Source organism: Pomacea canaliculata, linkage group LG9, assembly GCF_003073045.1.
Source record: "Pomacea canaliculata isolate SZHN2017 linkage group LG9, ASM307304v1, whole genome shotgun sequence".
Classification (NCBI taxonomy): Eukaryota; Metazoa; Mollusca; class Gastropoda; order Architaenioglossa; family Ampullariidae; genus Pomacea; species Pomacea canaliculata.
The window spans coordinates 26,167,701-26,195,260 of record NC_037598.1 but is presented as its reverse complement, the minus strand read 5'-3'; the positions used below and the strand labels follow the sequence as shown (position 1 = coordinate 26,195,260).

Below are 27,560 nucleotides of genomic sequence, written 5' to 3'. Positions count from 1 at the left end.
CAGGTGTGGGTCTGTCGTCAATGTATAATCATGTGTGTATTCTTGTACATCATATATGTCAGCGTGTGTTGTACATGAAAGACACCTGCACATTTCCCTTCTTGAATCTACACCCCGGTCTCGTAATTATGGTTGGGTGGCAGCCAAGACTAAGAAATTAGCAGAACGTTCGACTAAGTGGAAACTATTGTGCGGTTACAAGCATTTGTAACACGAGCACTGTAACCAGCGCCTGGGCTTGGCAAGAAAAGATGTCTGTAGTGTGTGTTTACGTTTGGACCTGGGGAATAGGAGGCTGACTGCTTGTACTCATGGTATTTGATTACTTTACCCATAATACTTGACTTCTTTTTTCCACGTAGAAAGGGGAAGGGGTTGAGTAGTGGCTCCGCACGTGAGGACGGCGAGCTACGTGATGTCTAGTTTTGTTTATCGGACACAAGATATGTTCACACACACCAACAGACCATCCCGCCCGACTGATGGCTGGCGTGTGAAAACCTTTTCGAGTTTTCAGATAAGCCGTAATGAGTTACAGATCCCACTATCGCAAGGTGTTTTCTTTCCACATATGGGGCTGACTGGGTACTTGCTGTGCATCGGATCACCCACCCGGCATGAAGCAAAGATCGATAAGCTTTTTCCTTTCCTTTCTAGATGGCGCTGCATTTCCCAAAAAGAATATCAACCGTCAGCGGGGTACGGACGGGTCTTTTTTGATGAAGCCTTCAAATCCCGAAATAATATGACGAAAAACAAATCGTGCAGTGGTAATGGAAAAAAGATGTCAAGGAAGAAAGGTGAATACAATGGGGTGGTTTGGGATTTTTTTTGTTTTTTGTTGAAAAGATAGTATATTCTTTTTCAGCGAAATGTCAAGAAACTAGGGAACGAGAAACAACAGCACCCAACGTCTTATGCTCGCCGATATGCCGTCAACCCATCGACGTGCCCCCAGAGACACGAGACGAGAAAGTAGATTAGACAGCGACAACCACACCACCTACGTCATACATGTCGACGTGGATGTTGACGCCTGTCTGAAGAAAGTTCAAGGTTACTTTGTTGCTGAACTAACCTGGGATCTCAGTGTCCCGGTCACTGACAGACATTCGCGAGCTTGGGTCTTTCCACTCCTAGTTGTATACAATGTAGGCGACAGCAGAACGCCATCCATACTTTATAACCCATGTCAACACAATTTTTGGAACTAACCTTTCCGAAGATAAAAAGCTAGTTCTCAATACCTTCACGCGATCGCCAAATGACTCTGTGGCGATTGTTTTCATTCTTTGTAAATATGTATATCTACTTCGTTAATTTGTTCTTGCTAGCGGCGAAGTAGGAGGTCGCGAGTGATTGCAAGAACAGAGTAAGGGAGGTAACCACTGTTCATGCTAAAATATTGGATTACTTCCCTTGTATTGGCATGGCTACTATCTCGACAAACGTTTGAACGTGTTGCGTGGTTGAAATTTATAAGCGCAGAGTAAACGCCTGAGCAGATGTTTGGCTTTGTTATGAATAAAAAGACTTTTTGTAAAGTCATATGAAATTATGAAATGAGGTATGGACCTTTTCCCAAAGCTCACATAAAAATTTAATGTTCAAACCTTGCAATTTATAACTTGCTGGCACTGAGGTCTGCATCAGAAGAACAGAACTCAGATTTGGGGAATTAGTATCTTTGAATGACCGAAAACACACTTCTTTAAGATAATTTCAATCATTTACGCCTTTTAAAATATGGGACACATCCTGGTAGAGTGTAAACACTGATGAATATTAAATGTGAAAGAAACAACACTACGGTACAGACAGTTTATTCAGGCAAGAAGAGCAAGTCATCAAAGTCCACTGCTCAAACAGTGCCACTGTATTTGAAAAAGACACCAAGGTGGACGCTTTTTACAAAACATGAACATGCCTAAGTTTGCGTTGCAGAAAGATGGTTGCCTGCTGTGTTAAACTGTCATTTGCACATCTGAATAGCATTTAAGTTAATAAACATGCTAGTGATTGTACAAAGATACTGTTGTGTACAATAAGTGTCATACAAAACATCAACAGAGGTTTTTGGCAGTAAAGAGTGGCTGGAGGAAGACATGGCCTCAATTATCACCAGCAGTAAAAGTTGACCTTTGTCCTTTAGAGCCACACAGCTCAAATCCTCCATCAAAAGCTTACTATTACCTGCACGTCAGTCACCATACTTCCAAATTCACTCTCATGATTTAGGAGGGAGGCAGTCACACACTCTGTCATGCATGTACTTATGTATATGCAAAAATAATCACACAGTGAGGATGATATATATATCAAACCAACATAACACAGTGAGAGAGTGCTGGAAATCTGTCATGATTTCAACTAGAGCAGGACTGACCTGACGTCAACACATAAATACTGATGCCTCAAAATGTGCAGCCAATGCAATGGCAGAAGCAGCTGATGGTATTTATGACAAGCATGTACTGCAGAAATACATCTTTATACCTTTAGGTTAATACAATATCAAAGAATGTGTTACCTTTGCCACCTTAAAGTATCTGAATTTGTCAAGAATCATACCTTTTTCTCTAGCATTCTAGCCAAGATTGTAGCCATATATCTAGATAACTATACTATATTCAAATTTTTAATTGACATTTTAAATATGCATATTATAAATAGACCTTGTATTCCATAAGTAAAGTTTCTACCCCCAAAAAAAATTCTTGGTGGTTGTATTATTACTTAAATATAATGTCTTTGTGTAAATATAGTCCATATTGCCTGCAAGCTACAAAAGTACTACTACACTTGCACCAACCTTTTCAGAAAGAAAAAAAATTATTTTAAGTAACTTTATACTACATATTAAGTATTGGAGGACACATCTGCTCCAAAATGACAACATCCTTGTATTACAATCCATATTATAATGTATTAGCATTTTATCTTTTATATTTGCTGTTGCCTAGTTTTAAATTCATCTTCTCTGTAAACTACAATAAGCCTGGCTTAGGCTGGGGTATCATACTCAGTATCATGATTTTAATTTTTTATTAAATGAAATGACTCATTTATATACAATTATGACTGTTTCCAAGGTGAAAATCAATTTGTTAAGTAGCAGTTAACAAGAGATGAATGAAATGCAACTCTCAATGAAAAGAAATCCAAGCAATCCAATTCTCAGACAACAACTGAGAGGAAGAGGCTGTCTACTGCGAGCTATTACTCCACCCATCATTTTATTACTTCACCCTCATCAATGTCTAGCAACTCCCTTGGCAAACCAGAATGCTTACAGTGTAGGAAGTAACTCCTTCAACAGTACATGCTACAAACACTTTATTAAAATCCCTGCAGCTACAAAATGAATGCTATTCTTGCCAGAGGTTTTTACAATCTAGCTACTTCAGGTGAGTCATAAACAGCACATAAAAAATGGTATCTATCCATGTCTCTTCAATATCCATTCATCATGCTGCCTGCATACTTGCATTGTGCAAGACAACTTATGCTGTCTCTAATTAAAACCAAAACAATCTAGCCTATATGAACATGCACACATGCAAGTATGAACAGACACACATTCTACAAGAGCATGGCTGCTGCTGAAATATTTTAAAACTTTTTAAATCTATCCAAAAGCAAACTTGTACACACCTAATGACATAAAATGGTATTGGTGACAGCTAATTCAAGCTTCAGGTCAGGTTGTTTCCACAAACTTCAGGTCAGGTTGCTCCTCCCCCACCCCCACCCCACCTCCAAAAAAAAAAAGCAAAAGAGTAAAATGTTTAAGGCATATGTACATCAAAATAACATCAACCAGCTTTGTTCATGCCTTGATGAAACTTTAAGAAATGACAGAAAAGGAGCACAACAATTTTTCATCTTTCTTTTGCTCGCACAAGCACACATGAATAGATGTACACACACATATATATAACATCATAGCTCAAACTGCAAATAAATTAAAAACAAAAATACAACTAGTGATGCTGGTGGGAGATAACAGTGATGATTGTGAGATGTAAGTGACAGTGATGGTGATGGTATGGTGGTGGTGCTGACAATGTTAGTGATGATGATGATAAAAGAAAAAAAAATGATGACTAGTTTGTTGATGAAACCTGTTAAGAAAGTTACTGAAGTATTATGCAAAAGAATCATCACAATACACAACATTGTGCCAGTACCTGAATGCTTCCAACACATAAATTCTAGTTCAGTCTTTATCATGCCTTTGCAACACATCTTTGCAAAACTTTCTCTAGCATATCACATCTTCCACTTTACTTTTTCTAGTATAAATTTTAACACACAAAATCATTTTTATCTTTCTTTAGTTAAACTATCACTACCATTTGGCAAAAAATTGTCACAGTAAAGAAAAAATGAGGGATGCATACATTGTCCTCAAAATTAATGCTGACAATATTTTATAGGTCACTCATGGCTTATGTACAATAAGCAGGGCACAAAAACACCCAGCAGATCTACAAAATATGAACAAAACCTATTAGTAACTACCTTTGTCTCAAGCACATTTCACAAACCACACCCTATAAAGCTGATAAACACCAAAATTTCAATAACATTCTTACTTCTATGAGTATCAAATAATATCAAAAGATAACTTTGTCTTACATGCATTAACAGCAGTTAGACTGTACATTTAATCATGGTTGAGTACAGTGGCTATGCTCTGTGAGGGCTATTATACAATAATACAGACCATTAAATGCTTGTATGAAAAAGCGAAAACATGCCAAAAATACAAGCAATATTTAATAGCCCTTAAGTATACAGCTCAGGGTCAGTGAAAATTCATTTTCAGGCCATGATCCCATTATAAAGAGGACATCTACAGATAAGCCACACTGTTCAAAAGGCAAACTTCATCTCAACAAGCAAGCTCCTTTTTACCAGTCCTGATCATGCTTCAGGATATTTCATGACAGCCAATATACATGTACCCAGAAAACAATATTTGGCACCATTACTGGCACAGTAAACAGCTTCAGCATTTTGCAACTAACACTGAAGCATACAGAGGAATCATATAACGTAGTCGTGTTTTATAGTATGTGCTTGAAGCACATCAACAAAATTACAAGCCATGGCATTAGCCTTGAGAAGCGCTCACATTCAACATATCTGAGAAGTTTATTCAATTCTTGCAGTATCTTTTTCTTCTTTGTTTCTCACCAGCACTGTGCCATCCTTCAAAAAGGCATCAATAATAAACTCATTTTATGGTTTAAATGCATAGTTTGATGTGTGAATAAATAAATGGAGTTAAATTCAAAATAATTTTTATTCTTGTAATGTTTAACAATGGTATCAGGTTATTTCAGTTTTGCACAATTTATTTAATGCATTTCCCTTTATAGCAGGTTTATTTATTTTTATTGTTAAATGATTTATTTTAATAAGAGTAGGGCTTCTGCTAAGGCTAAATTCTTTGGGGTCCCAGGGACCCCTTCTTCAGATTTTTAAAGGGTCCCTGTTCTTTGCCCAACTTTGGAGGGGACTCCATTGACGAAAATTGAAGGGGTCCTCCGAACTTTTAATGCGTACTGTACGCAATTTTTTGTGTAAGCAGAAGCCCTGAAGAGCCTTGGCATTCACTGGGATATCATACTAAAACAAGTTTTTTGCTATTTCAAAACAAAGATCTGAAATGAATCTAACAATACTACGTTACAAATCTTGGACACTGATGACAACTCAATTTATATACATAGGCAGAGACAAGGCTGTTGTAGCATCACCTCTAGCTTTCTGTAATCTCCCTAAACCAGCGGTTCTCAACCTTTTACCAGTGACGCCCCCCTGACAAAGGTACGTCCGCGCGCCCCCGTTAGCCAGCAATGTAAGCTAATTTCACTAATAGCGTTATAAGAAACGTTAAAAAAATGACCACCTTCGCGACCCCCTTGTAAGCACGTCGGGGCGCGCCCCACAGGTTGAGAACCGCTGCCCTAAACCAAGCCTCAGGTAAAAGGAAAGAGCGTGGGCAGCACAGGTCATTCAGTTTTTTGTGGAAGATTTATGTAAAAAAAAAAAAAAATCTAATGTGAGGAGACTTAAACCTGTAATTCTTGTCAAATTATGATTCTTGTAAGTCTTGATGCAAAATGTGAGATAAACATTTAAAAAGTCTACAGTTTTGATACAGCTAACAGATTTGTTTGTTGATTACAGAAATAATCCAATCTAACACTGGTGTGCTATTATTAGCAAGTTGATAACCCTGCCACTGAATCACTGAAAATATAAATCAGTAAATTGTATTTAATGTTCTTGTCAGCTAGTGTAGGCTTCACATTCTGTTTCCTTCTGTCTGTACTTGTTTTATTCAGAAAGTATCAATTTGTAAGCAAATACATAAAATGACTAAATGAAACTTTATGCAAAAATTAATGATTCAGTACCCTTTTAAAAACTTTTAAAATGTGTTCTTTGCACAGATGACTGCTTGGAAAAGCAGAACCTTACAATTTAATAGATGAATGAACAGATGTCACTGGCTAATGATTTTTCTCCATATTCAGAAGCCAAGGTATAAAGGATGACTCGAAAGAAATCTATTTATAGATACAAGGCCAGAGAGAAGGGAAAAAAAACCTTTGACTGGAAGAGAACTTTCACACTAGATATCACCAATTATATCTTCAATACCAAGTATATGTTTACATTCAATAAATATTTAACCTCAATGACTTTCTCTTTACAAATCTCTCTAACAAATACATGTAGTCAGAAAACTACACTCATTCTGAGGATGAGCAAAAACTAAATTAGAAGAGTAAAATGATTAATTGTTCTAATTAAACAATTTACTTGTTAGCACTAATATCAGTTTACAAAAGTGTATCATCTTTAACATCATGGACATAATGTCACACACAGGGAAAAAATATTAGGATACTAAATACAGTGTTTCCATTAACAATTTGCACAAATGTTTGTAAATCACTTAGGAAAAAATTAAAATCTCCCAAGGGGTCTTACAAAAGGTGAATAAATTTAAGTCTGAGAAAATTGTAGTTTAGAATAGAGTTTTCAGCATGCAAGATTTTGTCATAAACCAAACATACAAAAGCTGATGTTTCTTCAATGCTGGTTATAAAACATCGGCGACAATTTTACAAAACAACCCATAACACTTATAATTAATACAGTTTCTTGAAATCAGGGATCAAGATCAAGGTGATATTACTTTAAGTAGACCGAAGTATATATTTCCTGCAACTGCTCATTACAAGCCCAAAAATGTATCTAAGCGACTGTAAACTTAATAATTTTAATTGATGGTCTAAAAGTCCCTTGCATTTTAAAGAACATTCATATATTTTAGTTTGAAGAGTCAAAAGTCATATCACATTTCAATTTTTTTAATTTACTTAAGTGAAAACCCAAGTTCCTAGCAAACATTCAAATCATTTCTCACCATAAGGCTAGCAAGTCAAAGCCAAAGTTCTTAACCATAGCTATTAGCATGTACATCAAATGCCTTCGAAAACTGTTCCCAACAAGGGCATGACCCTTAAATGAGTGCTACAATATAGCAACCTAACTTAGAGATGCATATGATGCTGAACACATTTGCATATGATGAAAGGCAATACATTTGCATAACAAAATTGTCAACAACCATGAACCATTTCTAGGAAAATCAGTATATTACCCAGGTACAAACTATGTTTCACCCTCACATGGCCATCTAAATAAGGGGAGGAGAAAAGTAGATTCTACTTCAACTACTTAAGGTTTATCATACATAAAAGTAAATAACTAGTTGACATATTTTTAAACGTTTAATTTTAAAGGTTAAGGAATTATTCTTAGAAAGAACTACGCAAAAGATTTTGTTAACAAGAAATAGTCCTGTTGTGAATTATAATCATGAGTGCAACTCCTATGCATACAATTTGGATCCAATTAGTCATCTTCTTTATCAGTATCTTTTATCTGGTCAGCTTTGCATTCTCTCCAAAGTAAAAGAAATCAAAATACACTAACCATTAAAACTATCTGTGCCAAAGTACCACCGAAAACCCCTCCTAAAATGTTGACAATTTGCTATGTACTTGCACATCTAGAGTACAGACCAACATCCTTTCATTCCACACAGATATCTATCTTAAGTCTCTCATTTGATGTCTTTTGTGGTATTCTCTTTCGCAAACTGCATTGAGTTCCCTACACTGTGAAGAGGTGCTTTATTACTATGGCGGTGTTATTATTATTGTTATTACTTCATCACCACCACCATCTCTGGGTCCTATAGACCAATTTTTATCACTCAACATCAACCCCATCGTTACCCAAAGACCACAAGAAATCTAACCTTGCAATCACTTGAGTGTTCACTCAATAACACACTGCTCACTAGGTTTCCTCCTGCATGCAACCTGCTATTCTCAAAGGATGTTCATAGCATGGCATTTACATCTGTGCATTCTACCCTGATTTGTCAGTTAAAACTGCCTTAGGGTAAACTACCCTGACAGCAGCACACCCTTAAACAATTCCTTATAATCTTGGTTGCCATCTTTATAAAATTGTGTTATCAACACTTAGTAATCAATCTTTCATTTTTAGCATTTTGTTTTTGAGATGTACGTGCGCAGATATGTGCACGCATGTTTTTATATATGTATAATCAACTTATCTGTGTTGTCTTCATTTGTAAGTGTTCTTGTCTGAGCCAAATTTCTGTTTTGTGCTTCATACAGACAACAATAAAGATTGATTAACCAGATAAAGTGTTCGAAACTTATGCAAAAAACCTCCCTCCATCAGTATAATAATGCTACAACTTTCGCTGGCTCACAAATGTCAAAGACTGGACTGGTTGTCCTGTACAGGACCTGTTCACCATCACACAAGATAGGTTTGAGCAGTACACCCTGTCAGCTCTTGCATCTATCCCTGCATTTCCCTCAACAACCAGTACCAGGTACAAATGAATGAAATATGCGCTATAAAACTTAGATACTAAATTACAAATACAAACTAAAGCCACTCAGACAAAGCAATATTTTAAAGCTGAAAGCATGCATGTCTAAAATTCATAGGCTTTCAAAGTTTATGGTTTTTCAGTTAAAAATTTTAACAGGTAATAATAAAATCAGGTAACGGTAGTTCTTTATCTTAATCATATCTAAATTACTATGGAACACATTAGCTAGTCAATATTAGCTTTTAAAACTGCTTTGAAATCACAAATTTCAGACAATTTACATTTAATATCACAAACTGAGAGCAAGCGAATGTCATTACACTTCAAAACAAAGGGACAAGACTTTTCTTTCCCTTCCTCCCTACTATATGGGTTACTTTTCTTTTTCTCATTTCTTCACTTTATCTATGTGGGCCTCAAAAGTGATTCCAAAAACAAAAGACCAAAACAACCCAGTAACCACAAGTATTTTAATGCTACAGCTCGAAAGCTTTACATAGTTTTTCCACCTGATGAGATTTTGAGTATTATACTAATTATTGTCTTATAATTTATATAAAAATATTACATATCAGGGCTTCTGCTAAGGCTAAATTCTTTGGGGTCCCAGGGACCCCTTCTTCAGATTTTTAAGGGGCCCCTGTTCTTCGCCCAAATTTGAAGGGGACCCCATTAACGAAAATTGAAGGGGTCCTCCGAACTTTTAATGAGTACTGTACGTAATTTTTTTGCGTAAGCAGAAGCCCTGCATGTACTTGTCTGCATAACAATGTACCAGTTACCACTGATGCTTTGACGAACCATATCTTTGGCACACTAAATGACTCACTTATAAGTAGTTACATACCTTTAAACTTAAACATTAAAGGCCTTTCTTTCATGTAATTTTTTTTTAAATGTCTGCAATATATATGGAGTGCAAGGTCTAGCCCTTAAAGTGCACCATGTAAATGAACGTAAACTGATTCTTCAGTAAAATTCAACTCTAATATTACACTAAAAACAAAATATCTTATTTCATGATAAATAGGAGTAAATCACATCCACAATGTGACAGTACAACAAAATGTCAAGGCCAGTTTCAGCAGTTTGTTGAAACATTACAATGACATAGCTGAAAAGTCAAGGAACACATCTGTCTGAGCAATAATATGAAGGTACAGCCAAACAGGTCAGCAACAGCAACTACACACGGCAATAAGCCTCCAGTGCTTGAAATAACAGGTACTCTACTTTTGTTTTCACTAGCCTTTCAAACTTGCCACACAACTACAAAGCAAAACCTTTCTTGTGATTGCTACAAAGTTGAACAATATTTCTGGAGAAATTGTCACACACCAGGTGTAGAGGACAGCTACAGATTACACAAAACACACCAAAACTAACAGGTTACATGGGAGGTACAGCTACGAGTTACTATAATTCAAAAATTAAAACGCCAACTGGTATGGTGTTTTAGGTAGTGGAAGAGGGAGTTAAGCAAAAACAGATTTATTAAAATTGCACCAATTCCTATTTTCTGTGTGTGAGTGTAAAAGAAAGACAGGATGGCTCAGTAAAACACAGAGATTATTTTAGAGGTACAAAAATCAAGCAGCAACTTTTAGCTCTAAAATAAGATGGCACCAATTTAGAGGTAAATGTCCAAGTTCAAAGATCTATCTAAACGCTTATGTCCTCATGAAATAATTGTGTAGCCAAAATCTCACCAGTAACAATGGTCTGACATGATACAGTGACCATTTTTTTCCTACAGGCTGTTACATTAACTGGTGACAAGGTCATGGGAGCAATCTCACCACCATTTGAACATGCAGAATCCCGTAAAGAACGAGGACTATCTGTTAGCACTGAACGGTTCATAATGTGTCGTTCAGCTACCATGGAGAGGTGTGGCAAGACTTCTTCATCATCACTATTGCAGATGTCATCTGGGTCTTTCATACCTGCCAACTCCGCATGGTGAAAATTCCACACTGGCACAACACCTGCCCCACTTGGAGCTGCATCAGAAAAGGCGTAGTTGATACCTCCAATGTTCAGGGGAGTTGTAGCAGAGTTTGGCTCAGAGCTATCATCCAGATCAGGGTAGATCTTGCGAATTTCTTCATTCATGCTTCCCATGGGTGTGTCTGGTTCATGAGGTATTCCATCAAGAGACAAATCAAGTTTAGCAGCCACCTTCTCAATCAGGTCTTCAATAGACTCATTTTCCTTCCACACCTTAGTAGCCCGCCATCTGGCTCTACTCCCTTTGGGAGCTGGGATGGCATCAAAACGAACAACTTCACCAACCTTTAAAAGCTTGTTGAGATCATCAATGTGTTTCCCAAAAATAGTACGATCAATGAAAACATGTTCATGTTTGCCCAAATCAATGATGCCCCAGAGTTTGGCAACATGAAAAATCTTTCCTTCTCGATTCACCACAGTTGGTTTATTTTGAGCTTGTGGACGGCTGCCAGTGATTATGACATTCAGCCGGGTATTTTTTATCACAGATACTGTTTCATCTTCAGAAATGGTGAAAATGTTGCTGTGTGACTGAATAAACCGCTCAAGCTCGGGTTTGCTCCAACCAATGGTGTTACGTAATGACTCAGGGGCCTGAGAGAAGTGGCCAGACAGACTGTTAATTTTCATGTCACCTTTCTTGTCAATGACACTTTTGATGAACATAACAGCCTTGTACTCATTGGCTGTCATTGTAATAGGCCCTGGCTTTCCACTTGCAGTTACTGCTGCTGCCACCTTGGCCTGCGACAAGGTGGGCCTTGCTTCCCGCACCTCCAGAGACTTTGGTCGACGCTTTATTTTTGGAGTGTGCTGTATTGGAAGACTCTGGAGATTTGCTCGATCTGTGCCAGGAAGTAAAAATTCTTCCCTAGTGTCAGAGCTGGAGTCGGCCATATTGCCACGAATGCTGTCCTTGAGACACACAAGGTCATCCTTCACCTCGAAAATAAGCGGATGCCGAATGAGCCAGGCCTGAAATTCGTTCTGTGGTCCCACACATTCCCGAATTTCTGGGGAAGCTTGGGATAGGTGTCCTGCCAGGCTTTTCACTGGCATCCACTTCTCACCCTTTTTCAAAAGCTTGGCTCGAAAGTACTGCACAGCCTCCGTCTCGGTGGAAACATCAGGAAGGCTGTGGTTTGAGGAAGAAGCTGGGCTGCTTTCACGAAAGTTCCCCCCAAGAGGTGCTGTTCCATCATTCAAACTCACCAGGTTTCCACTCACAGTGAAGAGGGATGGATATTTTAACAGAAACTTCCGAAGGCCTGCCTCATTTCCACCAGCACTTTGCCGCATTTCCTGCGAAAAGTTTCGACTGCCAAAGCGGCCAGCCAACTGGCTGATGGTCATGGGTGTATTGCTGTACATAAGAATTTCCAAAAAGTACAGCATGGCCTTGTGTCCTGGGTCATCTGCCATGATGATAATTTTCTGGAATCTTCTACACAACAGTTAATATTGGATGAAAAATATCCCAGGGTATTGGCAAAGATTTAAAATACTAAACTGTTTTCCACTTCAGTTGTTGAAAAACTGGAAGAAGAGAAGTGGAACATCTGTTAAAGCTGGCTAGTTACCTGGTTTAATGATTGATCTTCTCTTCACTGCAGCTGCTACTGAAGATGGACCTATACTGCAAAAAGAAAGAGGGGGGGAGTGCATTTAGTCAATATTTTTGTTACTAAAATTGTAGTACTAATTACCATTATCCCCAAAAGCTGAAACAGCACTTGGTTAATAAAGTGGTTTAACTGCTTGGGGTCATGAAGCAAGAACTAGATGTAACTTTAGGTACATAAATAGAATGGTGAATAGGCTGGGTTATCATGCTAAAAATTTTTTAAATGCTTTCACTTCCATGGACAAATGTATGAATGAAGTCTGTTAATTGAATATTGATGGCTTATGTCTATTTGGATTGTTACCAGGGTATTCTCATTTAAACAAAGGTGAACATAAAGATGCTGACATATCTAGGTAAGTGTGGTAGTGTTTATGTCTGATTTATGGGCACGTCTATATGTTATGAAGGGAATATAATAACAAATAACTGAACATCATGACACCAGCATTTTTGTACAAACATTTTCAAAATACTTCAACCCATAATAGAGAGATGTTATACTGCACCTGCACTGTACCAGCCCCAAGCTAAATATGAATTTTATGTAAAATGTGATACAGAATGTACAGCTAAGCAAAACCTGTTGTTTGCATAGGCTTTGTCAGACTAAGACAAATTAGTGGTGCTAGCGTGTTTCTTATGGATTCATTTGCCTTTCTAGTTTTAAAGTATTATGTTAGTGTTAATCACCAACTGTGTATTTTTTCAAACAACTAGAGGCCCCGAAAGGTGACAGGGGTCAATTTTGTGCAGTTTGACTTTTCTTTAAAAATGGATTCCTTGGTTGTTAAGCTATCAGGAAAATACACTGCTATGTGAGAATAAAAGTTAGAAATGGACTTTAAATACCTTTTAATTGAGGTACCCTACAGCGATCCGTACCGATTTCAGACGAAATTCAAACACTGTTTCTCTGTTGTTTCCCTGTCATAACCCCATCGTGTTATAACTTGCCAGAACGGAATCTGTATGTTCAACTTCTTTAAAGAACGATTCAAATGTTAACCGATCAAAAGATTTGTCTGCAAAAGTTTAGGTGTAAACAAACCTGGTCAGCAATCTTGGCGCTAATCTTTGAACTTGCTTTTCTCAAAATGGCCGTCACTGTACTTTCACACATCAAATGTTTATAGCTCACTTAATGTTAGGACTAGAAGAACAACTTTTATATCAAAAGAAAGTTCAGAACCTGTACTTTTTAAAAATATGCAATTTGGCAAATCTCAAATTTCCGATTTAAGACTCATTTCATTGTGGAGGGTCACATATTATTTTCAATGACTCTTAAGCTAAGATTTCCAGTTTGCAATTCCAGTTCCAGTGTGTCTCAGTGAGACTTTTGACTGAAGGTAAGGGAATAACTAGAAATACAAATGCTTTTCTCCATATTGCCAAAAACAAATTTCATTAAAGCAAATTCATCCCTCTACAGCAGACCTGGGCAAACGCCGGCCCGCGGGCCCTGTCTCTGACCGGCCCGCCCGCTGGCCGCCCACCAGTAAATATACTATATATACAGTATTGGGTAAAACTGAGTTAACTATATTAGTCCGGCCCTCTAAAACCATCCCAGTTTCTCATCCGGCCCTCTAGAACCATTCCAGTTTCTCATCCGGCCCCTTGGGAAAATTAATTGCCCACCCCTGCTCTACAGCTACCTAACAAAATACAGAGAAACCTTGGTTAACACTTTCGTTAATGTACAACTTGGATAACCACCGAAAATTTCCCTAAAAATTTGCCTTTGTTAACGACAAAAATTTGGTTAGCAACAGCGACGCCAAGCATCCTCAAGTCACCCGATCTGATCCAAGCCTCACTCGCTGTTCAGGCGTCGTTTTAGTCAGTTGCTGATATTTATTGAGCTACATTCGAGTGTTTTTGTAACTTTCCTTAAGAATTTATATATATAACCCTTCATAATGGCTCCAAAAAAAGTAAGGAGTAGTAGTGGAAGTGAAGTAAAGAGGCAAAGACCTATGATTGAGTTGAAAAAGGAAATCATTCCAAAGCACGAAAACGGAGTGGGTGTCCGACCTTGCAGCAGAATACAAGATGTCCAAGTCAACAATCTTGACAATATTGAAAAAGAAGAAAGTAATTAAAGGAGCTAGTGTTGCAAAACGCATTAGTACGATCATGTATTATTTAAAATTATTTATTTATTATTTTATCTCCCTGCTGTTAGTTTTTAAATTTATTTACTCATATTTAGCCTTTCCAATCATGATAGGTGATTTTATTAATGTTAATAGGATAAAATTGGGACTGGGAACCAAAAGACAATAATTTCTTTATTTCTTATGGGGAAATTTGTTTAGTTAACGACCACCTTCCAGGAACGGTTTGTGTTCGTTAACCAAGGTATTACTGAACAGATAAAAAAATTAAAATGTGACCAAATAAGACAATGAAAGCAAGGTGCTATTAAATTGATAACAATAAACAAAGTCTGTATATGTTATACATTCAAAACTGTCCGTCTTCCGACTCTCCTCATGGGCTAAATGAATACCATTTCATCGTCGTGCAAACTGCTGGCGATTTCGTATGTCATACTATTACTAGTTGTCTACGTTGTCATAGACTTTACTTCTAAAAAGAATCAGTCGAAATTTCAAGTTTATATTCACAATTTGATTATTCTATAATGAAATATTCACCTAGGGAAGGATATAAGATTTAATCAATATAAGACTGAAAGGTCCCAATAAGTTACTTAAAAAAGTTTATAAGCCATGCAGCAACAACTTAGTTAAGACATTCCTTCAAATACACAGCAAAAATATTTACGACAGTTGAAGGTCTAAAGTTAGCTTCAACATAGTTTTCACCACATGCTTGAAATCATAGTTATGAAAATAAATAACATTATAAATATGTCCCTCTTTTTTTTATCTTACTTTGTAAGTCGGCGAAATGTATAAGTTTGACGAAAGCAGCCATCTTGGGAAGGTGCTCTTTGATCCCACAATTCCGTGTTGTCGGTCATGCGCAGGTGCATTTCATTAGCCGCCATCTTGGTGCCGAAATTTGAACTGAGGGCGGCTGACCGGCGCTCTCTGTGTGTATACAAACAAATACACTACCTCACACACAATGTATCCTGAATTTAGCATGCAGGTTTGCCCCGTGTAAAATGATAGAGAGAGAAACATGTGGTGGGTTGTAGCTTCGTTTCTCTGGTTGATCAGGAATTTGATCCTGGAGTTCGTTTTCTTCGTGTTGGTTGATGTGGTGGCCAAGGCCCCTCTGCGAGAAGCCACGTAAGTATACAGACATTCAGCACGTGCATCTGTTTCAACTGCCAGTAGTTATCTAAGTAATAGGAACACGTACAAGTCAACAAAGTGCTTTTAACTTTTCTAATAGGAAAAAATTAGATATTCACTACATGATGCTGGCAAAAGCTTATTAAGTTGTTGATTAGCGAAAATAAAGTTAAATGGCGTACTCATCGTGAATAAAACGGTGATGACGACGAGACAATATAAGTATAACACTAAGAACGTGAAATCTATGACAGTAAACATTTGACAAATAAAAACAGCGCAGTGTAAAAGGTTGGAATGTGGGCTCTGTTGCGCAATGGATAACTTTCTTAACAAGCATTCGCCCACACCTAATTACAACACTAACTCAGTAAATATATCAATATATATATATAAATCAAAGAATGTAATAAACAGTACTTATAATCAAAAAGTAATTGACATTTAGATTCAGATTTAGATTCTTAAAAACTTACCTCTCCTGGCTGTTGCTCGTCTCATAAATGTTCACGCAGTAATTCAATGTTCACAGTTGTACTATAATCACTGTTTGATGTTCACAATCCTATGTTCACCAATCACTACTTTAGGAACATCAACAATCTAACTTCACGCTGTGGTAAACTTCCCGCTATACCTAAACTAAGTCCAGCAGACACTTTTATCCGTCTCCTCAAGACGGACCTCCGATCGCCAGCCTGCAGCTTGGAAAAGTGAAGATTCTACATAGTCCAGGCCCATTGGCCTCGTCCTACATGTGGGGCGTCTTTCGTCATTCTTTGACCTTGGACCTATTCAGGGGAGTTCACATTTAAACAGGGCCAAAGCTAGTAATAAAGACATTAAAGAGGGCAGTGGTCGCCCTGGAGTGATACCCGACCTTGAGCTGGACAAAAAAGGGGTACAAATGTTAACTGGAAGACTGGTACACTTAGCCCAGATACTAGCGTTTGTTTTCATTGCCACCGACTGGATACTGGTGCTGAATTAGGGAGCTAGACAGGTATCGCGACAGTCAGAGGCCGATGTGGCCGACCATGAGAAGGGGAGTTCACAGTTGATGGTCCCTACTCTAATGAAAGTTTACCCAAACATTGTTACAAGTAGAAAATGCATTTTCTTCATGCAATCAAGTGAATAATGTTCAGCAACAATTAGGTAATAGAAGTTGCCACCTTCGGTATTTCAGAAACTGGGATATTTGCTAAAGAGTTGTCTTAAATATGAGTTAAGGTATCAAACTAAAATGTTCCGTTGGCTTTACAGTATTCAGTTTACTATAATAAACAGACTATTGGCATTTTGCAATGATGTTAATTGACATTTATATTTAGATTTGATGACGAAAGTACCTCTTTTATAATGCATAAACAGCAGAGTGATGCTGATATTTTTCTAAAAAATGAAATATTGATTTTGCAGGAATGATGCTGAAAAACGAACTATTTGGTTATATGAGTCTGGAGTACTGTTGGCTCTATGTGCCATTGTCTACTGGACAGATCACACACCATACCTTCTGCTGGTTCTGGCTATCACAACTGGGGTGTACACACAACTTCATGGCCGTGTAGATGTGCAGCGATGGTGGTCATCATGGATGACTTGGTGGGAAGACTATCAACAACATGAGGAGAGCATGCGTCAAATGCAGGCCCAGCAGGCAAAGCAGCAAGCCAACGTTTCGCTTTCTGCTGCAGGCACAGCTCTCATGACTCCTGCACTGGGTGCCTTTCCACCTTCACCATCTGCCCAAGGACCAGCTGGGTATCCCCACATCCTGCCTACTAGGGGATATCCACCCAATGTCACCTTGCTTCCAGGGCAGAATGTGCCATCAGCTGGGACATCACCGCATTCACCCTCATCACCACACTCACCCTCTGGTTTGATTCATAAAAGTATGCCTGGAGCAGGGATGTTGTGGTCCAGCTCTAACCCAACATCTTCAGCTCCAGCTCCAAGCAGTAATCCAGGACTGATACATTCAGCAATGAGCTTGTTTTCAGGACAGGTCAAGTTGCCACAAAGGACTAATCAGGGAGATGGAGTCAGCGCTACCACTGCAAGCTCAAAGTGGTTTGGTGGCGAGTTGAGGCGCAGACCCCTGCGACCAACAGGTTCTTTTATGCTTAGCCCATCTCTAGGGCTAGCTAGTAGTGGAGCAAATGCCATCAAAACTAAATTTATGAATGTGTTAGGATTTGGAGATCCATCGTGCTCTATGCCACCAGGACTGAAAAACAATGGGCAGAATCTGTGCTTCATTAATGCAGTGTTGCAGTGCTTAGCACGTAGTCCCTACCTGGCTCAGTGTCTCACTGTAGATGCTGCCAAAGAACTAGAATGCACTGTGTCAGAATCCTTGCTTTTGTCCAGGCTGGCTGAACTGTTGGATCTTTTAACTGCAGAGCCAGATAGTCTGGATACCAGTGTTCTAGACACAGCTGCTTTTCGACAGGCTGCTTCAGCTCTAAACGGTTCTCTTGTGGCTCCAGTCGGTCAGCCTCAGAGGCAGCAGGATGCTGCAGAATTTTTAATGTGGCTTCTGGACACAGTTCATGGGATTCTTAACAAAAACAGGCAGGCATTGTCATGTGGTAAGTAATTTCCACCACTCCTTAGTATCTCCACCCTTGTTTGAGCATCTCTATGAACTGCCATAAGTAATAAACTACAATAAAAATACAGTCAGCCTTAATCATCCACACAGTAACACACTCAGCCATAATTTTCAGAAGCATACCATAATTATTCTTTCATGCTGGAGATAAAGAAAAAAAAAACTAATGTTCATTTGCCATTCCTGTTCAAGGCCTGATAAAAATGATTTGGCAAAAGCACTTTCTTGGCAACTAGTTTTCTTCTGCAACTAGCGGGTAGTTTTTGGACATGGGGCCGAAATTTCATCCTACCGGCATTTTCCGCATCGCTAAACCTCCCAAGAGCTGACAGGTCACCAGGCAAGCGCCACGCATCCGAGCTGGTCACCCGTTTGACCGCAGCTCAGCTATCTGGCCATTAACATTTCTATATGTGGCCTTGACATCCTGACCTTGAAGAAATACCTAGGGAATTCCACCTGTGAGCATACGCAAACCAACTTAAGTACATGAACGGGTTTTCCCCAAGAATCAGAGAACAATTTAAAATCTTTTCACATTGGGTTCTTGGCGAAAAGCTGAAATACGCTGCATTTTCTGCGTATGGTATATATACTATATATGTTTCCATGATTTCCCTTTTTTTTTTTTTTTGCAAATAGTATTTGAGAAGGCATGAAAATCAGTGTTGATGACAGTGACTAGCAAGTGTCTTAAACCGACTGAAAAGAACTGAGTGTTTGTGAGAAACGCTTGTGAGTATAGCATACGAAGTCTTTAGTCTGTAGATAAAATGACAACATTGGTACTGCATACCTTTGTTTATTACAATTCAGCTGAAATAGGCCACACATGTCTATGTTTATGTCATTGTCAGCAATAGAAGGGAAGAGAGGTGAAGATAATATACCGCCATATTAAAAGCCAAGAAAGGCAAACTGGACAAATATGCTAACTAGCCTGATACATGTTGATGCCACTAATGCATTGTACAACATATATTAGAAGCATCATCAGTTTATACTGCTCCTTCTTACATAAAACATTTGTGTACGTCCTACTTGTTATTATTTGTGCAGATATGTCTTCAAAGGCTGTCACTAGTGACAGCGTAATTTGTATCAAAACTAAGCAACTGTCACTGAAGGGTTTGTAGTTTTCTCAGTTTCTCGTGACTCGATTAATAATTCGGCCAGCCTTTGGGAGACGCCTGCTTGATCAGAACACACAGACAAAACACACACACACATATTCTGAAAGGCACCCGTTGCATAGAAACGAAGGGCAAGACACACTTGCAATGTAGGTGTGACATTGCGCCCCCGATTTGTAATTACTAAGTCCATTTGTATGTCATCGACAATCTCCAGGATGTCATTATGTTGAAATCTTAATCCTCGATAGAGTGCTAAATAATTCCATGAATCAATGGGATTAGTTCGATCGCGAAATAATCTGTTTCTGCGAAGATTTCTATCCGCTTCATACAGCATCAAGTAGGCCGCAGCCATCTTTAGCGAGCCTCCCGCGAACTAGAGGCGGGGAGGGCCGCCTCCACACTTACGGGTGGAATCACCCGCTAGCGCAGCCACAACTTGACACACAGCTCAACCTTTGCTGCACATAAGGGCTGGGCAAACCTTTGATGGCCCCTAAGTGACCTAGCTGCGCGATGTAATTTCGGCCCATGGTGATGTAGTGGGTGGTGGGAGATTTGTGATAATGCTTGCAGCTTTAAACTTTACAGCTCTGATATAAAGATCACCTAGTAGTCGGTGTGTTTAGATTACTTTGTGGTCAGTATTTATAAATCATCTAGTGGAATATAAGCTAGTATGATATACAGTTAGTATATATATAATATAGAGCTAGTGATCTTGCTTTCTTGATCACCCTAATCAAACAGTTTATATCCATTCTAAAAAAATTGTCAAAGCATATAGGTTGAATTTATAATAAATCTAATTATGCCTTCATCAAGATTATTTTGTTCAAGCCACAAAGAACTTTACATTGTTAATTAAAAGATATTTCTTTGTTGGTTTGTTGTTTTTGTGTTTTTTTTTAAAATAAACTGATGCATACTTTTAATGGCACTCATTTGGTGTTATAAGGAGCAGATTCTGGGGCAGGTGAAGACAGGTTTACTAATGCCCAGCTGACAGAGCTTCGCAGGATCTATGGGGATCTGACACCTTCTACTGCCAAAGAGCTAAAAGAAGCTTGCTTGAGAGCAGTAAGTTTTGGGGAAATGCCATCAGGTTGTTGGGTGTCCAGATAAAAATAAAAGTTATTATGTAGTTGTATTTTTAAATGGTAAATTTTAGGGATAAGTTTTTATTTAAGGCCTTACATGTCTTTATGTCATTATATGGTCATTGTTGGGTATGCAAGTGAGATCTCAATAAAATAATTTTAGAGAAGCCAAAGACCCTTGCACTTATACATAGGGATAGACTTGTGTAAACAAAAGAGTTGCTTAGAACAGCTGTCTGGATGCATTACACAAGGTTGACAGCTGTAGCTTGTCAGAAAGAAGTCAGGCTAAGCTTCAGCGTTTGATAGAGCTATCAGGATTGTCCCCATGCCACCAGGCTGAGGTTTGAGCCACAGTCAGAGAAGAATGAGCTGAAGGATATTTAATCGCTAGGTCAGTTAGGCAAGAGATTAAGGAAAGTTAATATCCACTTAGTCACTTAAGTCAGCAGGATTAAAAGTCATCCCAGCTATCTTTGGTAGGTGGCACTAGTAATGGTCACTGGTCAGCTTGCAGGATTGATTAGACTGGGACAGATGGGCAGCATGGCTGAGGCAACATGGTTTTGGGTCGAAATGACTTGTGACCCAATGAACAAACATTAGTCTTTTTTATATATTGTACACCAAATGTAGCTTTATGGTATACTAGCCCGGTTCAGTGTTCGCTGCAGTTGCTGCTTACATTTTATGTACATAATAATTATGATAAGATGGTTGCATTGTATTTTTACTGCCTTCAGTTATTGGTCCACCTGTGTGTAAGGTTGAAACCCAATAGGGTAGATCCCTTCACTATATTATGATAGAAAATTATAAGTATTAATCAGAATTCAAAATAAAGTATTACATTTATATATGTATCACACTATACATATAATAATTAGTGCATTACAGGCGGTCCTCAGGTTACGTCAGTCCCAAGTTACGATGTTTTGTGGTTGCAACACATCTCCCATTTACTGTATAAAGCCTTGTTTCGGCTTAAGTGGTTTTGCATCGTAAACATCGTAACGCGAACTTTGTGTTCGTGTTATTATTAAACATATTTTTTATGTGTTTTTTTATAATTACTGTGTTTAGATAGGTGTTAAGATAGGATAAGTGCTTACAGTATGTTATTTACGTACAGTATGTACGTATGTTCCGACTTACAGCGAAAATTGGTTTACGATGTGACGTAGGAACAAAACGTCATAAGTCGAGGACCGCCTTTAATTGCCAAGCTGCAGTTTTGTGTACAGATTCCTTAAGTTGTAAAACAGAACAGGTGATAACCAGGACTTTATAAGAGCCTTTATTTTTTGCACTGAATGATGACGTTTCTTGCAATTTAAGTAACGATTCTGTTGAGTTTGGGGGTTTTTTGTTTTGTTTTTTTTTTTACCTGACGTACTCTTAATGCTGTAGGTGTTCTGCTTAACATTTCCTCTTGGTGTTTCAGATTGAGCTTGCTAATGGATTGGAGAATGACTCATATGCAGAAGCCATCCAGAGATTGTCGGACTTAGAATGGCTTTTGCACAAACAGTTGAATGAATCCATTGTAGATGCCCTTTTCACCGGGCAGCTGGTGGAAGCATCTCTCTGCCTTAGCAACAATCGCATCTCGGTTTCCCTTCAGTCTTTCAACATGTTACCTGTGCCACTGGCATCCCCACGCCATGTTTCTGGTCTTGTACTTCTTGAAGATTGCTTCACATCATTTTGCCACATTGAACATCTGGTGGGTGCGGGGGCTGCGTGGGATGCCCATCAAGCTCCACAGCAGCTGCGTGGAGCTGGAGCAGCAGGAAGCTTGGCAGCTACCCCACAAGTGACCTCAAAATTGCGGGGTAATGTTCGCTTCTCAGAAGCAGATTCAGCACTTCAGTCTCCATTCAGCCATGTCTCTTCTGCAGTGTCTCCCATCTTAGGACAACATGAGTTTATCAACGACAGTGGCTTCAGCGACAGTGTGTTCAAAACATCCACACCTATCAGGGAATCCAACAGTGGTAAAACCTTGCCTTACACGGGGGATGTTCAGCGTCGCTGCCTTCTTAGGCAGCTGCCAGAATGTCTCATCATTCAACTAAAACGCTTTCTTTTTAATACACATCTGGGTCGTCCTACAAAGTTACGTGCCCCAGTGAGTGTGCGACTGAAAGGGCTTGATCTCCATGCCTTGGTATATGACAATGTAACTCAACGGGAAGACTTGACGGCACCAGCAGGGGGTAGTGGCATGCAGACTTATGATCTTTATGGTCTGTGCCTTCACTTAGGTGCTGAGTGCACCAATCATGGACACTACATCAGCTATTGTCTGTGTGCAGATGACCAGTGGTATCGTTTTGATGATGAAGCAGTCACCAAAGTTAACATAGAGTATGAACTAACAACATCAGAGGTTCGGCAGAATGCTTATCTATTGTTTTACAGGCGGGCTCTTTCTTGAAAATTGTCTGATTAAGTCACACTAAGGGCAGATAGGATTTCTTTCTCATCTTGCACTTTTGGGGAAAGAATGTTCTGAGAACTTTTCTGTAAATGAAGCTACAAGCGTGACCAGCTGTATTTATTTTTGAATCAGATATCACCGATGCTGTATTTTGGGCAGAACTACTAGTTGTAACAAGATTAATGTTTAAAATCAAGAGAAAGTCTTTTGCAGGTACAGATGCTTTGTGTGCTTATTGTACTTTCCTGCTCAGACATTGTGATTGGCATCTTCATGAACCTGTTTCTCCCACTGAGTCTCTACTGACCGTTAACCTTTAGCCTCATCATAGTTTTATGATGGCATTCCTGGTTACTATGGTTGTGGAGAGATAATATAGGTCTAGTCTGGCAGTACTTAGGTCAAAACGAAGTACTTATCAGGGAGATTTGTCACTGTTTTCCATGTGAGTGAAGTGCTTTGTGCTTCCATTTGTGTTCAAATACATTACTGACATAGGGTATGAAACATCTTTAATTACTCCTAAGTACTTGTTAATTTAGCTGCAGGTAATTATAAAAATTGCATTTTACTCTGTGTGCTCTAAAGTTGTGTACTAAAATGTACGTTTATGTCACTGCCAAAGTTTTTCAACAGGAGTAGTATCATTAGTGTATTGCATTTCATATCATACCGGTTCAAGTTTACAAGACACAGCTGTCTTTTTGACCCCAAAATTTTACCATTGGTAGGGCATTGTTTTATGCTAAATTTGATCATTGACCAAAAGACGTGGTCATTGCTTTGCTGAATGTTTTTTTTATTGAGCTGCAACAAAAGTTGCATCATCTTTGTTACATTTATGTACTATTATATTTTTGAGCTGCAGACAAGAGGCCTTAAAAACAGAAACTAGCAGGGGGAGGGGGCAAGCACCAGTGTGCGTGTATGTGCGAGACAGATTATACTTGGGTTGTCTTCCAGTGGCAGCCATAATACAGTTTGTGCACCATTTCTGATACATGTGATTATTATGCTTGGCATAATCATACTACTGTACATGTTATATTTTGTTTGACCTTAAGTGACTGTGTAAACAACTAAAAAACTTTCATGATCTGATGTAGAATGTATTTTAAATGCCATCTGGACAAGATTTTAAAAAAAATATCTTTGGCAGCATACTTTTCTGCAGCTTCTTCATTGTTGAGCATTACTTGCCATCTAGAAGTTAGCAGTTTGATTCTGAATGGCATCTTTGTATAATGTCAGCTATGAAGTGTTAGATCACAGCTGCAGTTCTAATCCTGCCATTTCTCAGCTTAGGTTTTGAGGGGTACTTTATCTTTATTTTCTTCTCAATGTTGCTAACATTGATCTTTCCCAGTATGGCATACTTAATGCTACCAGCTTCCCATTAAAAGTAGATGGTTGCACAAAGCATAAATCACTCCTAATGATTTTGCTAAATAACCTTTAAAAACACTTGGTTATATTTTAGATTAGTTTATTCTCGATGATGTATGAATATATTTCAAGTCTTTTAGATTTCCCTTCACCTATTTTTAAATGTGGATATTCCATAACATACGTATAAGAAGAGAGACTGCATTTTTACCGAGAAAAAGATTGCTGCATCAAAATGCACAAGGGCAGCGAGGTCAAGAGCTAAGAACATGATGCTGAAGAGTAAAATCTTTGTGGATCTGAACTGTTTAAACCATGTGCATATGCACCAAAGACATGCTTTGAGATAAATTCAGGATATAGGAGTCGCTGCTTATTAATGAAAGCATTTCAACAGCCAGAAATATATTTGGCTTATACAAAATAACACTAACTTGGGTAAAACCTGTCTTGGTGCTTTCCTTGATGTTTCTCCATGCAGGTGAGCTTGTAAGTTGCTGATGTCTCACTTTCCCATCTTCCCTTCTCAAGAGAACATTTTAGTTTCTAAGCCTGTTATAGTCTATTTTACTGGGTGGGAAAAAAAACTTTATACACAAGGTTAGAATAGCTGCCTTCAAAGCGAAACTGCACTTGTATATATTTTAGCATCTGATTGAGCAGTTGTATGGTTGAACATTGGAAGGGGGGCGAGAGCTGAGTTGTGTAATATCACTGAAATCTTGCTGCAGATTTTGTATGCATTGCATTTAACATGAGAACAGCATTGTTTTGGGTAAAAGATACTCATTCTAGTAAAAAATATTTCTACGGAATGTTTAACATAAATTGTTGCTTTTTGTGTGTGGTCTTCTGAATGTTGTTGGCAGATTCTTTTGACAGCAGTATAAAGGCATGTATCTTTGCCTGCAAAGCCCCTACATTCACTTGGATCTTTACAATGTTTATATGTCATGGATTTTGTGCCAAAAAGGGGGGGGGGGGCATTTTGGTGGCTAATTAGTGTGTAATACATGAAAGTTAGCAGCAGCACTCACTTTTTAGGTCAGCCTATAAAAACCAAATATTGCTTGATATCTTAGTTGAGCTAATGGTGTGTGCAGTGCATGAGAGTTATCACACTCAGTTCAGCTTCATTCAGCTCAGTCTTTTAAAAACTAAATTTTGCACATTTTTTGTTACCTTATACAGTGTTCCCTCGTTTATCGCGGGGGATAGGTGCTATGATCAGCCGCGATAAACGAATTTCCGCGAAGTAGGGACATACATGCAATAATAATATATACATGTAAAACAATATCATGTGAGTGTAAAGTAATATATTAACCATGGTATTAATACAGTACAGTAACAAATTAGTGTAAAAAATTATAATTTTACTCAAAGAAACCCAAAAAAACTGATGCGAACTGGCTGCGAGATGGGAGATAACAATCGTGGCTCGTCGCTTACGCATAGCAATGGATTTCTCATACACAATTCTTTCTTTCTATCTACAAAATAACCATGGTATTTTAATAGAAATACAAATATAGCTACATTTTTCGTCTTTTTCCTGTTGAAATATCTATGGTATTTTGTAAAATGATAATTCCCAGCACGAAAATATCGATCGATACTTCACTCAAAAAAAACCGCGAAGTAGTGAATCCGCGATAGATGAACCGCGAAGTAGCGAGGGAACACTGTATAATGGACACTTGTAAGTTCTCTTCCCTGCCAAGACCACCAGTTTTAACCAACAAAGCATGGAAGCATGTTACCCATGACAACCAGTTGATCAGTGAATGTTGAACATATTAAAAAAAATATTTAAAAAAAGAGCAGGGTGTGTTAGTGTGTGTGTGTGATGGAAACTTGGTTTTGGAGACGCGGAGAGGTTGTAGGAGTTGATAATTATCCCCATCCATACCAATCCCAATCAGATCTTACAGGAATACTTGTTTTGTCTATGGGAAGGTCATAAACTGCTGGGTTTTTATGTTCTGTGTGACCCACCTTAAGGTGTTACCTACCCATGACTGCAAACTACAAAATCTGCATAAAGCACATCTTGACACAGTCATTTAGAGGGTACTATAATTATATCAGGAATAAACCATTTCAAGTCACTTCCTGAAAAGCTCCATCTTAATTAATTTTCGAAAATTTGCTTCATCTTTATAAGGCTCAGATTATTTTTTAAAAAATAATCCTCTTGAAATGAAAAATCTATTTTAAAGCAGATCATTCATAAACTTCCAACAAAGTGGCACAAAAGTGAGTATATTATAATTTTCTTGTTGGTAAGAATGACAGCATATAAAAATAATGCAATATGTAGGACTTCAAAGGAATAAAATGCTTTATGTTTATTCTAGAATCTTTCAAATTCACTTCCCAAATTTTACTTAGCATTAAATCATGTTTGCATTGGTTTTTGAGAACCAAGCTGATCAATACCAACCACATAAAAAGACATCCATTTTAGGAACAGCACAGGGGCCATAGTCTCATCGCGTCGACATTTTCCTGATCGCTAAACTCCAACGGCCCGAGAGCTGGCCGGCCGCCAGGCGAGCGCCATGCGTGCGAGAAATGTCGCCCGTGTAACCGCACTTCAGCAATCGGGCCGTCGACACCCTGACCTTGAGGGAATACCTAGGGAACTCCACGTGTGCGCATGCGCGAACCAACGTTTAGCGAGAACAATGGAAGAAAAACATGAAGCAGACAATATACCGCCATATAAGAAGCCGAGAAAGGCGAACTGCATGAAAAACGAGGAAATCTGGATCTTGTAAGAAGACTGAAGTAGTGTTGGTTATCTTCTCTTTTTATATATATTGACTGTGCTTTTGTTGTTGTTGTTGGGTTTGGTTTTTTTTTGTGTGAGGTAAGGTTGGAAAAGGTGTGCTTAATAAGTTCGTTGACAAATGAAATAACTAATAGAAAGAAGAGCGCAATATGGCAGCGAATTGCAAAATTGCCGCCTCTTGTGGTGTAGAACATCGCA

The 27,560-nt window shown here is 38.4% G+C and overlaps 2 protein-coding genes across 3 annotated transcripts; one reads left to right on the top strand and one right to left on the bottom strand.

The window, feature by feature from the left end:
- Positions 1-1,807: 1,807 nt before the first annotated feature.
- On the bottom strand, positions 1,808-15,622 carry LOC112572508. 2 transcript variants are annotated; one of them, XM_025252218.1, is made up of 2 exons: positions 15,509-15,622; positions 1,808-12,614 (listed from the first exon to the last, which is right to left on the bottom strand). In XM_025252218.1, the coding sequence occupies exon 2, from the start codon at positions 12,398-12,400 to the stop codon at positions 10,628-10,630; it is 1,773 nt and encodes a 590-aa protein (XP_025108003.1). In that variant the 5' UTR covers positions 12,401-12,614; positions 15,509-15,622; the 3' UTR covers positions 1,808-10,627. The 2 variants fall into 2 exon arrangements, with proteins under 2 accessions (XP_025108003.1, XP_025108004.1); XM_025252219.1 differs by having other exon boundaries at positions 1,808-12,609; positions 15,509-15,585.
- Positions 15,623-15,728: 106 nt separating this feature from the next.
- LOC112572507 lies at positions 15,729-25,381 on the top strand. Its single transcript, XM_025252217.1, has 4 exons — positions 15,729-15,871; positions 17,300-18,477; positions 20,595-20,716; positions 22,181-25,381. The coding sequence occupies exons 1-4, from the start codon at positions 15,762-15,764 to the stop codon at positions 23,174-23,176; spliced, it is 2,406 nt and encodes an 801-aa protein (XP_025108002.1). The 5' UTR covers positions 15,729-15,761; the 3' UTR covers positions 23,177-25,381.
- Positions 25,382-27,560: the final 2,179 nt, after the last annotated feature.